The sequence below is a fragment of the Psittacula echo genome (genome assembly GCF_963264785.1).
Source record: "Psittacula echo genome assembly, chromosome: 2".
Taxonomy (NCBI): domain Eukaryota; kingdom Metazoa; phylum Chordata; class Aves; order Psittaciformes; family Psittacidae; genus Psittacula; species Psittacula echo.
This window is the reverse complement of record NC_137737.1, coordinates 72,237,851-72,250,759: the sequence shown is the minus strand read 5'-3', so window position 1 is coordinate 72,250,759 and position 12,909 is coordinate 72,237,851. Positions and strand designations below refer to the sequence as shown.

General features: G+C 41.3%; 1 protein-coding gene across 2 annotated transcripts in view; it reads right to left on the bottom strand.

The window, feature by feature from the left end:
• The window catches only part of DUSP22 (dual specificity phosphatase 22), a gene marked incomplete at its 3' end in the record, with an annotated part of 79,762 nt that overhangs the window by 31,037 nt on the left and 35,816 nt on the right, over nt 1-12,909 (bottom strand). The window contains exons 6-7 of one of the 2 annotated variants that reach the window (XM_080609971.1): nt 11,663-11,834; nt 5,146-8,952 (exon numbers count right to left, since the gene is read on the bottom strand). In XM_080609971.1, the coding sequence (XP_080466097.1) occupies nt 8,767-8,952; nt 11,663-11,834 (358 nt within the window). Of the gene's footprint in view, nt 1-5,145; nt 8,953-11,636; nt 11,835-12,909 lie in introns of those variants that run through there. The other variant, XM_080609970.1, reaches the window with a different exon arrangement.

Below are 12,909 nucleotides of genomic sequence, written 5' to 3'. Positions count from 1 at the left end.
CATTCAGAAAAAAAACAGCAAACTCCACTGGGAGTCCCTTCCTCTGCTGCCTGGAGTTTCCAAGCTGTCTTTGGAAATAAATCAAATTCATGTCTTCCATGAAACAGTCCAAAAGTAGCAGCAGCAGGTTGGGCAAGGCGGCACTAATTTTGTTCCTCCTCCAGTTCTCATCTGCCAGAGCAGCTTTTATTAGATGTATTCCCCATGTGTACTTGCTTTCCAGCACAACCCTAGGAGAAAATCAGGACATCACTTCTTCTATTGTAACCATATATCCAAAGTACAGGAAACAGCAGAGATTCTCTCTCTCTTTTTTTGCCTGAAGACTTTTCCCTGGAGTGCATGGAACATATCTCAGCACATGTATTGCCAGCTCTTGCAGTGTTGCCTTTAGATATTCCATGCTTTAATTTTTTCCATATGCTATTCCTCCTCCGCTTGCCTCCCCCAGCATTCTTGATGTCACAGGCATGTTACATATTCCCACTATTTAATTTTTACCCAAGATTTTATGTTATACAGATGCACCTGTGGGATGAATTTGTCTAAGGCAGTCACAAGGAGAATTGCTCCGGACCTCCTCCCTTTCACTCCATCTTTTTCTATATAGAAATGACAACATCTGCATTTCCCATTAATTCATGTTGAAATACAGCAACCAGTACCTGAGGAATCAGACCTAGATTTTTCCCTCTTCCCATCAAAACCCAACCACCATCCTGTGCAGCACTTCCTATGGAGGTGGGACTCAGGTGTTGAGAATAAGCAAGAAGCCACCACAGCTTCTTGTCCTGCTTCAGAATCTCCCTGTTACAAAGGTATTTCGGCACCCCTCATATGGAGGGCAGCTACTTCATTGAACAATACACAACCAACACTGACACAGTGCTTTTCATCAGGGACTTTGCAGAGCTGTACCTAGGAAACTCTCAACACTTCTTTCCCAGTTTGTTGGGAAAATGAAGCAAACCAGAACTGAAGCGATCTGCCTAGTCACACAGCAAGTTGCAGATTTGGGAACAGAATCCCAAACGCTTCTCAGTCCAGAATTTTATGGATCGGACAAAGATGGCCGACTAAATGGCCTTCTTGATAAATCAAAGCCAGAAGACTTTTGCATCAAAGAAGACTACTAGCTAGAAGTTCCTAGCCTGTCTTACTGCATCACAGGTGCTCTTGTAACCCTTTCTACCCCATTTTGGAAGTTTATGTGCATATCAGGGATATATAATTTGAAGGGAGAAAAGACAGGCTGGAAATATGCAAGATCTCACAAGACCAACATTTCCTCCAGTGCAACTTGATGCAAGGAGACCACACTGGGGAAACGAAGGTCAACTCTAAGCATGTCAGAAGGCCCATCTCAGTCCCTTGAAAAGAAAGTATGGGTAAGGAAGAGCAGGAGTGTTGAAGATCCTTCCAGTGACAGTAAAGTCCAGCACTGGCAGTGAATCAGTTCATCACTATAATATACCTGGTGGGTTTTGTTCTGTTACTGACTTTTAGAGTTATAAAGCCTTACTCAGCTGAGAAATGATAGAGAGATACTTCTATAGCCTCCAAGTTTTCCAGAAATGCAGTGGTTTTCAGTGCCCTCAAACAGAAGACACATTTTTTTCCTGGGGTAACAGGTAGCACCAGGCAGTAAAGGCGCAACCTGTTCACTCCTGTGCAGGAGGCACCGTCTGCATCTTGCTAACGGGCCCAGGCTGCAGACTTCTGCAAAAATGAGGCTCTGCTCAGAGGACACAAGCCATTACATGGCATACCCTACCTTCCAGGGGAATGGAGATCCTATCAGGTCTGGTAAGAACCCCACTGCAAACCAGACATTATCAAGTAAGTTACCTAAGAACAGAAGACTCATGTCTTGTATGTGAGGATTTGACCAAAGCTTGCATAGATAGCACCCAGAGTTGGTGGGGGGTGGTTTGTGGTGGTTTTCTCTTCTTTTCTTCTTCTGTTGAGGCCTTCAGGGATTCCATAGGTAGCTTCTCTGGGAAAGTTACATGCTGCAGACTTACTTGCAAAGACTTCCAAAATGCAATCCTTGGGAAAACATGCAGTGAGCATACATAGACACAGCTGTAACTCTGACATCTTCAACACACTTTCTCTGAACACAGGGCAGAGTTTTCCCCTACTTACAGTCTTTGATGAAAGTCCCACTTTGCCTTGAAAAGTGAGGAATAGAGAGAAGCAAGCAAAACACTGTTTGTAACCAGAAACCTGCATAGGATGCTGACCCCCCAACAAACACTACTTTTTAGCATAGAAATGAAAGTTAAACATCCCTTTTTTTCTTTTTCAAACATCAGGTTCAGCACTGTCACGGATCAGTGTTACTTTTCCAAAGCATCCAGTGCTGTACAGGAGCCAGCCAGCCACAGAAGATGACAGCATCCACAGAAGTCATGGTAGGCTTGGTAAACAACCACCACAACAGGACAGATACACGAACAGCAGAACTGTATTTGTTAACATGGTCAATTCAATCAGCAACCCTGAAACATAAGCTTTTTTTATTAATAAACACAGGAAATAAATTGTTGGCAAGTCACACACTGGCACTCACTTCTACTGACTCAAGAGTTTTGGGATACACAAGTTATTGAAAAATAAAAAAAATATATCACACAAAAAAAGGGAAAAGGAGAGGAAGAAGGGAAGTGATTCAAGAAATCATAACAAAAATCCCATCCCCTGTATCTGACAAATTACTCACTTGCTTTCGCAGAAAGAAGGGAAGGAGAATAACAACTCAGACTTTCAAAGGGTCTATTTGTAAATGCATGTGCCCAGATCTAAACCTGTGCTTTGCCTGTGCCTGTGTGAACAGATGACCAAAAGAGCAAACAACTTAAAACCACTTTACACTTAAAGTAGCTTGAAAGTCTTGGTTCTTATCTCTCTACTTGTAGTTCAATGAATAATGGAGTTACAAACCTGCATATTCATAATTGCCTCAACTAAAATGGAAACTGGGTGCAAGTCTGGCTGAAAATCCCTTTTTTTTTTGAGGCTGCTTGCAAATGAGTTTTACTCCCGATTTACTGCAGATGTGCTCAGCTCACACAAGCAGAATTGAGTCTTCTACAAGGATTGAGCTATGCAGTCATTCAAGGGCAAAAAGGCACCTGGTCACACTTCATTAGATGCCTGCTCCTGTTAACTACACTAGAAGCTACATGGAAACTACTGGAAGTCATCTTGCTACTCACAAGCTACTCACTTTTGGTAAATTGCAGGTTGCATAACTCACTAGAGCAAAGCACACATTCAAACATGTATAAAGAAGCAGCTGTTCCTTGGGTGAGGGCAGAAGAATAATGCTGGACAGCAACTAAATGTAGCAATGAATAGTTGTGAATTAGTGAAATAGTGAAACACACAGGAGCTGGGGCACATGGAAAATGAGAACCACATTTAAAACTCTGCTGAGAACCAAGTGTGAAAATAGCTGTTTCTGTCGCATGCTTTGTGTCTCCAGGGGGTTCTGCAGAAAACGCTGTACAGTGCAACATCATGTTCCTCATGCTGTCTAATATTTTCTAGATACCATCATCATTTTCCCTCCCCCCAGTGTGCAATCCTCTTGAGGAGGTGGAAGAGCTCTCATAATTTGCTGGCAAAGCCCAGACTCTGTCAGGTTATGAGCACATCCAAGGGCATGTAGGTTTACCCTCCAGTTCCCTCAGTTTAATGCACAGTGGGACAGGCCTACATGAATTAAGTCAGAACTGCCATTTTCTAGAACTCATAACAGTGACATAGAACACTGAGATGAGACACACAGTTGGGAACAAGTATGGCATCACGGTTGCAGCACAACTTTTACATGTGATTTGGGTAAACATTGCCTTTGAGAAGTGCCAAGTGGTCAGAAGGAAGACAAAGCAGCAGTGTATTTTTCCATTTGAAAGCTGCTGTTTTCCTTTTGGCATAGGGGAAAGTTTCCTCTACAACTTAAAGAGATTTTTCTAGTTCACAACTGATTTTAAACATGTTTTCTGTCTCATCAATTCTATAGCACATACACCTAAGCCATTGCTATGGATGACAGATAGAAAGGAAGTACACTACTATTTCAAGCTTCACAAAGCAGGCTGCATGGAATTTAAAGTTTCTTCATAGAAAAACAGGAAGAGGACTGAGACAACAGCAATAAAATCAGAGCCATCCAACTTGTATTTCAGTTAATATTCAGTGTATTATGAACAAGGCACATCTAGCACATTCAAAGCTATCTACAGACACACTAACTGTATTCTGGGAAAGGGTATCATTAATTAGTTGAATCCCTGAGATACCTTAGGAAACATCCATACATTCCCAGCAGTCTATAAACTAACAAGTATTGGGAGAGAGAGAAGAGGGCAAAAAGAAAAGACTCAAACCCCACTGTGCTTGAGCATTTACCTTTGCCTTCACGATGAGGGAGGTGAACTGCAAGTTCAGCCTTCAGCAGTGACTGAAGTGGCCATGAGATCTGGGTCCTTAGGCATAACTAAAGATACCTTCAGAATAGTGGGGGTTTTAGGTTTGGTTTGGGTTTTTTTGTTTTAATTTCTCCAATGCCAGAATTACCCTCATAGCAGAGCTAGTGTCAAACCAGAAATTCAGTGTGTTATCTGTGGGAATTTAAATGGGGCTTCCCCCCCCCCCCTTAAAATATAAGCTTTTAATATCCCTCTCCACCCCTCAGTGATCTGTCACTTAGATCAGCTTCCTCTGACAAACCACTTCTGAGAGCCTTGAGTCTTAGCTGTCAGTAAATCAGCTAAGTTTCACAGATAATTAAGCCCTAAAGCAGCGTGCTATGCTAAAGAAGGCATTTTAAAAGAATAAAAAGTTTGGATTCATCACACACCCAGTGTCACAATGACGGGCCAGCAACAAATAAGAGTGCAACAGGCAACAGCCTCTTGTGGGACTACTATCAGGAGATGCTTATGCTGCAGATTCGTGAACTCACATGGAAAAACTTTGTGAAGAGAGGGGAAGTCTCAAGTAGCCTGTGTGCAGGAGAAAAAAACTAAGTACCCAAATGAGTTAGTCTTGTACTCTTATTCTGCCTGCAGGGATACAAACAGTGACTAGAAGCCTTCGAGACGCTATTACTGATTTCAAGAAATACACAGCAGATCAGCTGTTAACATTTAATTTTATTTATAAAAAAATTGTATAACGTATTAAATACAAACATTTGGAAAAAGCAATCAAGGCTTCGCTAAGATGCCCAGGAAGACAGAGAATCAAGAAGCTTACCAGGTTTAGAGTTCTTAGACCAGCTGAATTAATTACTGTAATTTTTCACTGACTTCTTTACAGGCAGTGGCCACTACAGCAACCAGTGTCCTTTTTAAAAAGCAGAGATATGACTTGCCAAATCTTCTGACTCAACCACAAAAACTAAGGAAGCAACTCTTTCCAAGTTAAAAATCCGGGTAATAAATACTAATGCATTTAACCTGTTACCTACATCCTATAACACTAAACATTTGCTTATAATCACACGTTGATATCAAGTTCAGCCCCCAAAAAAATCACTTTTACATTTAAAACCTGGATATCCAATAAGGTGTTATAAACTTTATACATTTTCCAGTGAACATCAAAATGAGGACAGTGGTTTGAAGTACAGAAACAAAACAATGTATCATCTACAGACAAAGGCCAACTACTAAGAGGTGGATGGGGTCTAGGCATGTTTCAGATAGCTGGAAATGTCCTACAAACTGCCACTGAAAGACTAGTTGGAAGACAAATCATGTCACGTTCTCAGTTTGTGTTAGCTCCTCTCCCTTTCTAACAGGCCAAGGTGGGAACCGCAGCTACTCTCCTCTCTGCACCTTGTGCTAATAAAGGTGTGAACTATCATTTTGCTCTGCATGGACAAACCAGATTCAAGTTTTCTTAGACTGCTCTTGCTCTTTTACCACTCTTAAATGCAGTATTCAGTACATAAACCACTAAACAGTAAGCAAGAGAGCACAAAAAAGACCTCTTCTGTCTTTTGAAAAGAGAGGAGCACTTCCACTTACTGACAATATGGCACTCCCTCCATCCTCCTTCTTTACCCTGTATCGGCTTTCAAGCTGCAGCATAATACACACTGATGTGGCTATATGGCCCTAAAGCCAAATTCAGCTCTAAAAAAAAAAATCTATTTGTGAGACTGATTCTTTGGGAATAACCAAGCTATTTTAAAAAATCTGGTACAGAATAATCTTGGACACACAAACATTAACAGATGTCTCCCATTCTACCTTGCATTTGTCACAACAGAAAAAAGAATTGCCAACCTACCAGCACTCACAAAGCTTACTACCGCAAGGACAAGAGTGCCACAAGTGTTATGGAATACACAGTGTTGTCAGTCAGCTACAGAATGGACTGACTAGATACCTCCAACAGCACAAGCAGAATGCTTCTGGCAAAGCTGCCCTTTGGGGACAGGCTGAAGTTGCACTACATATTCTATTATGAGTAGAGGGTTGAACAAATGGACCAGAATCCTGAACACGTCAGACCCTGTTACCGAGCAAAGTCATTTCCAATTACTACATCAGCCCTCAGAGCACAGAGGCGATTGCTAAGATGGGCACTGCTGTGCTGGAATTCCTGAACAGCCAATTATTTGGACATCAACATCTTCAAGAGCAAAAGGCTACTCTTACCAGGCAAACACAGAGCAGTTGCTGGATATAGTAAGTAGGTAATCATTCATTTAGCTACAAGCTTGAAAACAAAGTCAATTCCAGCACCTTTCCAAATGTAATAGCATCTCTTACTGCAACACAGACATGATTATCCTGGCTCTTGTGTTCAGTACACTTAGAGCACTTAGTGCAATGAAAACCCTGATGCAGGACTTGGACTCACATGAAATAAATGGTCAGGCCAGTTCCATCCCATTCCCTTTTTTTCCCTTTTTGACAATTATTGATATGCAAGATCCATTTTTCACAAGCCATAACATTTTTTGGAACATACTTGGCAACAGATATTTAACAGCCAGAGTTTATTTGACCCCAGCAGCCTTGCTCCCACCCAAAGAATTCACTGCCACACAAAGCAAGCAGGAAATCACATGAAGACGAATCTTGTGAAGTGATGGGAGGTCAAAATACGAAGAATTTGAAAGAGACAACAGTCTATTTAGCGTGCTGACTGCTTCTTGCTCAGTGCATAGGTTTTAGTGTGATATACACCACATTTAAACAAATGAGGGGTTTGGTTTTGTTTTTCTATCCTGGCTGTTTGGGAAGTACTTTTTTATTTTCTGAAATCTTCAAAAAAATTAGGCCTTCCAACCTCTGAGTCAAAGACAAGAAATCACTGTCTTGGCATCCATGCCACCCCCCATTACACCATCAGAAGTCAATATGCTGTCCAGCATCCCTGGTGACATATTTGAAATTACAGTCTTAGAATACACTTGAGTCAGGCAATGGCTCCATTCCAGAAACACACAATGCTGCCAAGAGCAGAGCATGGCCCCTAGTTTTAACCTAGTTTAACACATATTTTACAAATGCATTCCTACAAATCTGATCACAGCAAAATATATAGTGGTTTTAAAATGGCAGAAAGTTGGATTCAAACAACTCAGTTTTTAAACCAGTGAGAAATATGGGCAGTTTTGAAAGAAAACAATAAACTCCTCAAATACAGACATTTGTGGAATATACATGCACACTCACACTCTCGCACACACACGCACACACTTACTTCACTCAGTGTCAGATTAAGATTACACAAGGCAATTTTCAGGTTGCGTTTACAACCACAATGACAAGAACAGCATTTTTGAGGTAGCTGAAGTCAAAGAGCAAACCACAGCACAAGCAAAGAAAAACAGGTGCTCGCGCTCACACCGAGCCCACTCTTTGGAGACACGTTATCATGTGCGCAGGGGCGTGTGTTGCAGAGGCACGTGTTCCACAGGGAATGAAGTTCAGCAGCACTGGAGACCGGATAAAGTATTCTCCAGAGAAGCTTATGTTGGAAGACAAGATGCTCAATCAAGGGACTACGGCTTAAATCACTGCACAACAGCTGAGCTGTGGTAAGTCTCGGTGCTCTTGGTCTGTGGCAGTTCTATCAACAACTCTGTCTCACGTGCACTGAAGCAAGTACAACTGTGGCAGTTGAAGATGTTATTAGTCAGAGCTGTCTGTCCCACTTCTCTCCTAGATGCTGCTGTTGGTAGAAAGGTACATGTACCCATATCTCACCTACTCCAGTTTGCAGCCTAGCATTCAAGTTCAAGCCCACCTCCACAGTTTTACTTGTCAATGGACTGTGAACTGGAACAGCAGAGACAGACTTGAGTTCTCCAGGTGCAATAATATCTTTGCCACATTAATAGTGCAGAGACATCAAACTGTCACAGCCTGAATCACCAGACTTCATCTCTCAGAGCCCTTTGCTACCCTCCAATGAAAGGAGTTGAGCTAACCTCACAGCAAATGCCAGGCAATGTGGGCCTAAGGCGATAGATACTAGCTGTGGCTGGCTGACTGGCTCAGCCACAGTAACTGGATCATGTCCCTGGGCATACAGAGAGCTTGATCCTGCCCATATTATAAAACTGTGTGAAACACACTCATACCACACACACATAATGCAGTATTTTCATCAAGAAGCTTTCGACAAATCAATTGTTTGCAGGATTACTGCTGAGAGTCCTGAAGATGAGATGGAAATTATGGCAAGATGTTTTTCAAAGGTAGAAAGAAAAGAAAATCAACCCCCCTACAATTAGGTCTCTGTTGTGTAGTTACTGTATGAGAGAGACTGCACAGATGAGAAGTTGTTATTCCACTGTCTTCCTCCAGTACTCTGCTGCAACTCTGCCTGCTCTTTATATTTAGTCAGAAGATTTTTGGCTTCTTGCAGATCCTGAGAAGAGTTTTCCCCGTATTCTTCTTTCAGCCACTGCCTGAACTGCAGAAATTGAACATACATATACAATATGATAAGACAATAACATGAGACTGAAGAAACAATACTCCCTCCTGTCCGACAGAATTGTCAGCCTTTAAGAACACAAGTAGTTTAAAGAAAAGCTCTCCAAATATTGCATGTCCCTCAACAACACACAGAATACTTCGGCATAGGAACACACATTTGAAATCACTGAGATCCCTTATATCCCCTAAAAATGATACACATCCACAACAGCTTGGCTGACTGGAGAAATACAGAGCAAGGAACACCTACTAGGCAAGGACATATGGATTTAAAAGCACCCTCCTCCTGTTGGATATACAAACAATCAGATGAATTAGCATGGAAGCTAATACAGGAGCTTTAAAAGCTATAGAATAGTACTCTGTATTACTGACATAAATGACTCAATATGGTTCATGGTAACTAACAGAAGTACCAGGTCCAGCTGAAGGTCAGCCCAGCTCTGTATCCTGGTACGAGTAGTCAGATTTAAATACTGAAGAAAGAATCAGGTAATGGCAGGGCAATAATCCTGTGACCTTTCTCCTAACCATTTCAGCTAACCAGGAATTTTCAGCTCAGGTACTTTCAGAGGCTGAGGCAGTATTCTCTGTGTTTGATAGCAACAAATGAATTTTTCTGCCATGAGATCACTTTTTGAATCCACAAATTTTTAACCTAAGGTATCTGGATGCCAACAAGCTCCATACGTACATATTGTATAAAACCCCCTCCCCTTCTCCTTATTTGGACCTGCCAATTGGTAGCTCCATCTCACATTACAGGGAAGACTGGAAATCAAACCTGTTCACTTTCTCTATTCCACTCAACTTTTTAGGCTTCTATTGCATCCTTCTAATTTTTTTGCCAGTTGATGAATTTTAGTCCACTAACAATCTCGTTACTCTTCTCTGCAGAAGCAACAAGTAGACAGAGACCCCAACCAGTTTGTTCCAGTGGGAACAATATTAATTTTTGAAGCCTTAGCTTTCATAGCCTTGTTCTGTTTGGGGCTTATGGACAGCTTTATCCATAGAGATAATTTACACTGGGAGACAAGAACTCAATATAGTTACTCCCTCCCATCTCTAAATGATCATAATGTCCTGAGTCAAATCTGAAGCCTCAGACTACCACATGGAAGTTTGGAATTGGTCCAAACCATGTTGTGACCTTAGTGCCTGAATCCCTTCCTGTAACACTGGTATCTAGAGGACCCCATTCCAGAAACCCCACCGGATACCACCCTGTAGTGGCACAGCAAAACACCCATGCTAGTGAAATCAAAAAAAAGTTCACACCCATGGCAGATGGCATTATTCCACTGAAATCAGGTAGGCAAACAGACACCTGCTAAGGATGTGGTTGCTGTTAAGAGACAGTAGGAAACTACAGCCCAGCCAGTGACTACAGGTGGATATTGCTTTTTGCAATCTACTGCCTCCCCCTCAGTAAAAAAAAGCAGAATGTGTCGTCCATGGTGGATGAAAAAAAAACAAACCAACAAACCAGAAGAGACGTTACTGTCTTTATCAGGCTATTTGCATATAGCCTTAATTGTCATTGCTGTTAGCCTAGACCAATTAGAGCAGAAATGACTGTAAGAGAGGAAGGAGACAAGCCTGGAAAGTCCCCTCTGACTTTTGTCTCTTAAAAATCAGTTACTCTACCATTTACACCAGTCCCAAACGATCCAGGAAACATTCAGTTAAATATTAACAAAAACACACGAATATTTACAGTTGCCAACTGCATCATGCAAAACAAATGGTAATTTCTAAACTCTGAGCTCTCTGCAGCAGAATGACAGGCATGGAATTAAAAATGAAAACAACACCCTTTGCTCATGTATTTTGCCTTCTGATTTTAGTTTGCCTCTGTTGTTGATTTTTAATAAGCATGATAGGCATAAAAGCCCAGAGAACAGCAACATGCTGAGCAATGGAAAACAGAGGACGGCAGAGTAGGTTCTTAACATAAGTGGAAGTTACAGATCACCCACAGGGAGCAGGTCTTTTGCGTGGGATGTGCTTTTAAGGGTAAGAAACTAATTTTTGTATTATGAAAACCACTCTGTCTCATCAGACTCTGTCACTCAGTCTTACTGTTCCTTCAATACCCCTCATCCTACAAAGCCTTCCAAGGCTAAGAAAAACAAAAAAAGGGTCATATTTGAGACTGTTCTACACATCAGAAAATTTATAAAGTCTCAGCCACAGAAGTTGGGAAGATCATGACAAGTACATCATAATGAAAACCTAGTTTAACTCCTGGATAGCAAAGATTTCTGATTATGATTTCTTTCCTACTTACTATTCCAAATGAATGCGTTGAGGGGAAACCCACTATTTCCATGCAAGTGGTACTTACAAGTTGGTCATTCTGCTGGATTCTGAGAATTTTACCTCTCTGAAGGTGTCAGTCTTGTATTGTCTTAGCACACATGCAGCAATCACTGGATTGAGAGCACAGCTAGGCAGGAGGTGTTTAGATATTGTGCTTCATCTCTTCTCTCATCTAGCATTCCCTGACACCTTCAGTTCTACCTGCACCTCCCCAGTGGAGCAGGCTTCGCCAAGAAGCCACTCTCTCAAAACAAAAACAGGGAGTCAGATAAGCCACCCGGATTACAAAATAATCGGAAGTAGCCTACGATCTGACTTGGGGTTGTGTTTCACAGCTCATCTGTTTGCAGTTCATTTACCTGATCAACATCATGTTTTTCAAAGTCCTGTAGCTGCCTCTGGAAGCCCATGTTAGGATTGGCACATGATCTTGCTGCGCGGACAACCGACAGTGCATCTTCCCAACCAAAGTCTGTGATGGTCATGATGTAGGCAACCACTAATGTCACACTCCTGGAAACACCTGCAAGGCTGCATGAAAAAGGTGGCGTAATAAACTGAAGTAGTGCTGTACTTCATCTATCACAGTTAAAAACATCACTTCACAACATCACAGCAGACTGCTGTGCTGCTTGCCATGAAGAAGAAATATTGCAATGTTTGACTTAAAGGGTTTTGGTGATGCTTTTTAAAATGTATCAGAACAAATCTATGACAAGATCAAGAAAAGGGGTTCTGAATAGTAATCTGTATGACACTGCAAAGGAAGAAATAAGTATGAAGTCTTCTTTAAAACAGGGGACAGTGCACAGTTCCAAGTTAATTTGTTTTTTAATAATCTAGAAGTCAGTCACCCACTTTCTTCTGCTTATATAAATTATAGCAGCAAAGTAAGACTGTTCCCTCTTCCCTACAAATAAAGGCTTCCATTTCATTGGGCTGAAATGAACTTTAACTGAACTGTTGAAGTACATATGTCTGGTTGCTTGAGTTCTTTTCCTCCTTCTGCTAGCCATGCACTGTGCACCTTAAGCTCTCAGGATTCCAGTTTCACCAGATGAAACACTGGGATAAAGTAATAAACATTCACTATGAATAGTTTGACACTGCTGGACAAAAAACCTCCCAACTATTACTATTGTGAGTATAAAGAATATGTTTGAGTTACATTAGTACCAGACTCTTTCACTTGGCATTTAAAGAATAGTTTATGCTTTTGAAATGCTTCACAAATTTAAATATGTAGTTTTTAAAACTCTAACAGAATTCAGGCTAATTATCCCTGTTTTACATACATGGACACTGACCAAATGACTCGTGCACAGCCCTATCATGAGTCTGTAGCAAACTGGGGATTTATGCTCAGGATCTGTGTACAAGTCCAGTGTTTATACCACAAGATGACTCTGATTCCAGGTACAGACTCAGATATGTCACTTGGACATATAGCATAAAGACTACAACCAATAGCAGAGAGCAAGAAAAAAACCAGGGTGAGATTTCGTTTTCTATTTTCTACAGTCCTACGAGCATCTCTCCAATGACAGCCCTGCTATTAACAAATGCAACATCTGAATGCTTCTGTTCAGAGGAAATTTTTTTTAAC